The 4,291-nt window shown below is 67.1% G+C and overlaps 1 protein-coding gene across 1 annotated transcript in view; it reads right to left on the reverse strand.

Annotated features, from left to right (window-relative positions):
• Positions 1-4,291, reverse strand: part of TBC1D10A (TBC1 domain family, member 10A) — a gene marked incomplete at its 3' end in the record, with an annotated part of 12,574 nt that overhangs the window by 906 nt on the left and 7,377 nt on the right. The window contains exons 2-5 of the mRNA XM_009321071.1: positions 1,740-1,847; positions 1,311-1,417; positions 535-649; positions 206-271 (exon numbers count right to left, since the gene is read on the reverse strand). Coding sequence (XP_009319346.1) covers positions 206-271; positions 535-649; positions 1,311-1,417; positions 1,740-1,847 — 396 coding nt within the window. The remainder of the gene's footprint in view (positions 1-205; positions 272-534; positions 650-1,310; positions 1,418-1,739; positions 1,848-4,291) is intronic.

Below are 4,291 nucleotides of genomic sequence, written 5' to 3' on the forward strand. Positions count from 1 at the left end.
ATGCCGGCAGCAAAGCTACGCTGAGCCCCCCACCCCTGACTGCGGGATGCTCTTGGGGGCCATGGCACAGCACAGAGACCGCGGGAGCACCCAGGATCCCCCCAAGCTCCCTTCTTTCTCCAGGGTGAGGAGCTGGGGGAGCTTTCGGCCTGGAGCCATCACAGGTCCCTGCCACCGCTGAAGGCACCGCGGGCCCTTCACTCACCAGTTTCTCGCTGTAGTAGCCGGGGAGGTACTTCTCGCAGATCTGCACCAGGCACCAGAACGCTTGCTGCAAGCCAAGGGACAGCGGGAGGTGTCCCCGGGCGACGTCCCTGCAGCCCCCACCCTCCTCCCAGGGAGCAGGCAGGAGGAGGCAAGCACACCTGGGGCGAAGGGCACCTCTCTGCACCGGCCGAGCTTTGGGGTAAACGGGTGCCATGAGCCGAGCACCCTGCCCGCCGCCAGCACCACCCCGAAGTGACCCACCCCCTCCCGCTGGTCCCAGCTCTCCGGCCACTGGGTCTCCCCACCCTCCCAGCCGCGTGCTCGTACCTCGGCCGGCATGTGCATGAGCAGGACGGCGGCAATGGGGGCCTGGGCCTGGCAGTAGCCCTCCTCCGGGCGGTACAGAGTGTATGCCTTCAGCACCCGAAACAGGTCCTGCTGCCTGCGGAAGACACCCCGGGGAGGGAGAGGTGGAGAGAGGGCACGGACACAGCCCAGCAGCTTCCCCCGCGGACCAAACTGTTACTTGGCACTGCACGGTGATCCAGCACCGCAGGCCGGCCGCTGGCCACCACTCTTCCCCCACGAGCCTGAGTCAGTCCCTGGCTGGGATCCTTCTTCCACACAAACCCAGGGTTACGGGACACAATAACCACGGCTCTGCTCCGGGAAGCTCTGCCCACGGAGGTCCCATCCTGCCTGGATCCGAGAGGCGAGACAGGGAATCGACCATCTCCCAGGGATGCTGGCTCAGGGTGAGCCGTGGCCGGGCAGGGACCCAGCTGCAAGCATAGCGGTGCAGACGCTCCCTGACACACGGGGAACGACATTTCCCTGGTGAAATGGAGGCCGCAGCCAGCTGCCTCCTCCCTCCACCCTCCTGCCGCGCCAATTCCCACCCTGCCAGGTGTCAGAGCTGGTGCTGAGGGCTGCGACCTGCGCACCGAGCTCCTGGGAAGCCATCGTGTTTTCAGCCGGTGCCTGGATGCCCTGCGAGCTGGGACACCGCGGGGGTCTGTGAGCTGGGGCAAACAGTGCCCACCCCGTGGTGCTGGTCCAGCCCGGTGGCTGCCGAGGACCGAACATGCAGTAGCTCCACTTACCCGTGGCCTCCACGCGAGACGAACATCTCGTGGAAGGGGAACTGCCGATGGAGATCCCGCTCGATCACGTCCAGCCACTTCGGGTCCCCCGGGAGGAGATCCAGTTCCTGGGGAGGAGAGGGTCGGGGTGAGCAACACCCCACACCGGCATGGTGCCAGCCCCACTCCGACACGTGGGGCCCGTAGTGAGCCCAAGGGAACCGACAGAGCAGCCACGGGGCTGGACCTGGCTCTGCCCCAAACACGAGCCCCATCAGGTCATGGGTGAGCCCACACTGGCCGGGACGCTAGCCCCCTTGAACCCCACACAGCGGGAACGAGCCTAACAGACACCCCAGGCCTTGGAGGGAGCAGGAGCCATCCCAGCACCGCCCCCCTCCACCAGCACCCCCTCCCCGGCGGTGCAGGAAGGTCCCCAGCTGCACTCACAGCAAACTTGCCGATGTTCTGCTCAAGCTTGACCTTGCTCCCGGAGAGGTACTGCCAGGCTCGGCCCCGCAGCGAGGGTGGGATCCCCTTCTGGCACCGCAGCCGGATCTGTGGGGGGAACACCACAGCCGTCACGGGGGGGGGATGGCAGAGCAGCGGGGAGCAAAGAGGCCCCTGGGGCAAGATTGGAGCCTGGCCCAGCACCGCGGTCGCAGGCTGGTCCCCTGCTGCCTCCCTGTACAAGGGGATGTGTCCCTGCACCCCTGGGGACAGGGTGCCCAGCCACACATCCCGTGACGGTGGCTGGCGTCGCACAGACCTACGGGATAGCTCGGGGAGCTGCAGCCAGAGACCCTGAGGATCTCAGGAGGGGTCTGCTCAGCCCCTTCTCCCCAGCATCGCTCTTAACATGCCAGCCAGAGCTACACCAGCACGAGGGAGCTGCGGACGGGTGCCAGGAGCCTGTCCGAGGCTTTGCGGCTTACAAACAGCTCCAAACAAGCCCGGCTATGCCTCAAAGCAGGATCCTGCTGGGAGCTGGAAAAGCAAACACTGGAGCCAAGGTGGGGAGCGGGTGGCTCCCTCCCCACCCTGGCACGGCCCATGGGAAGCACCAGGGACACAGGGGAAGGCTCCCCGGCCCCCAGCCCAGCCCTCCTGCTCACCCACGGGGCCATGGAGAGCAGGGAGGTGCACCCTGCTTGCGCGTCTCAGCCTTCCCACCCGCATACCCCAGGGTGGAAGGGCAGGCCCGGCCCCAGCTCCATGCACGGCCGGCTCCGTGCCCACAGTCAGCCCCCAGTTTCCTTGGCACAGGGCACTGGCCAGGACCAAAGTCCAGGCGAGGCAGCGCCTGTACCTACCCCACGGCAGGGAGCTGAGCCACCTTAACCCTGCCGCTGCCAGCGCCCCAGCAGGGACCAAATCAGAGACCCCCCACACGTCCCGCTCCAACTCCTGGGGAAGCGGCAGCACCATCTCCCCACGGTCCTTGGCCAGGGCATGCGGCAAGGCGAGGACCCAGGAGACCAGTGCTTTCAGCCAGTTAAACCCCGCAAAAACCCAGCACGGCCTCCACGCCTCACGTCCCTGCTCAGGTGGCATGTGCCAAGTGCCAGAGACGTGCCAGGGCTCTGCGAGCTGCGGCCGACTGCTCCCAAAGCCTCCCTGGGCCTCTCCTGCCTGCCCAGAGCTCCTTTTCCCTGTTCGCCGGCGTAACTCGGGAGCAGGCGGTTGTGTTTCCAAGCAGCCCGGCCCAGCATGGTGGTAACACCGCGTCCCGGGGAGGGTTTGCTGCTCCCTCGCCGCAGCACCGCTTGTTTACCAGGGCAGGTCCCAGACCCCACGGGGCCTTTGTGCTCACAGGAAACACGGCGGGCGATGCCCAGGGCGGCTGCGGGCAGCTCTGCCGCTGCTGACGGCTCCTTTTTGAGCCGGCTCCCCTTCCTGCTGGCTACGCTGCCAGGAAGGAAGCTGCCTTGCTGGGTTTCGGTTCGGCAGCCCCTCCAGCTGGCCCGGCTCAGGGCGAGCTGGCCAGGCTCAGTGCGGCCGGGGCCAAGCTGCTGAGCATCTCCTCCCCTTGGCTCCGTACCGGGTCCCGCCATCGCCTCCGTGCTGGGGTTACCCAGCTCCCGGGATCCCACCGTGCCCTGCCGGGGACCAGGAGCGCATCTGGGCTGAGGGACGCTGAAAGCAAAGAGCAGCCGGAGTGCTGCCCGTCCCTGGAGAGCGGTGGGAGCTGCCCACGCGTCTGCCCTCCTTCGGTCTGGCTGGAAAGGGCAAGGACCGGCACGCGGTGCTGGCACGGCTCAGCGCCACGAAGGACGCAGGGCCACAGCTCCGCTGGGATCCGGGCCAGGCGGGCGAGGGAGGAAGGGAGCGTTTTGTGATCCTGGAGCGGTGCAGGTGCGAGCGAGCCCGGCAGGACCTGGTCCAAGAGATCCCCGGGCCATCAGCCAACCCTGGGCAAGGCAGCCAGAAAAGCACCGGGGTTTTTCAGAGGCACAGGGAGCTCCTCCGAAGCAGCAGGGCCCGAGCCACGCTGCGTGGCCCTGTACCAAAGCAGCCAGGCTCCTGCCAGAGCAGGGACGATCGACAGCACCCGCGGCCAGGCCTGGCACCCTTCCCTGAGCAGCCCCAGGGCTCCGGGCACGGAACAGCTCTCCAGAGCAGACCTCAGAGGTTCTGGGTATGGATCTTTGCTGCAGGACAGACTATACAGCACATCAGCCCCACGGAGCCCCCCAGGAGCTCAGCACAAGCATGAGGGAGCTCCTCTGCCAGACGTATGGCTGCCGGAGCATTCACCCAAGGCCGGAGGCCATGCTGTGGCACGGCCGGAGAGCAGCGGAAACCGTCTGCAGAACGAAGCGCCCGCCTGCCGCGTCCCGAAAAGCTCTCCCAAATCCTTTGTGAGCGGCCAAGAAACAGATGAGGGATTCCTGCGTCGTCCACCAGGCACCGAGCGGGGACGGCGCTCCGGGAGCACAGCACACAGAGTGGTGCCAGGAGGCTCTGCCAGCGGAGGGAGGGGGGGAGGAGGAGGAGGAGGC

Source organism: Pygoscelis adeliae, unplaced genomic scaffold (assembly GCF_000699105.1).
Source record: "Pygoscelis adeliae isolate BGI_AS28 unplaced genomic scaffold, ASM69910v1 Scaffold403, whole genome shotgun sequence".
Classification (NCBI taxonomy): domain Eukaryota; kingdom Metazoa; phylum Chordata; class Aves; order Sphenisciformes; family Spheniscidae; genus Pygoscelis; species Pygoscelis adeliae.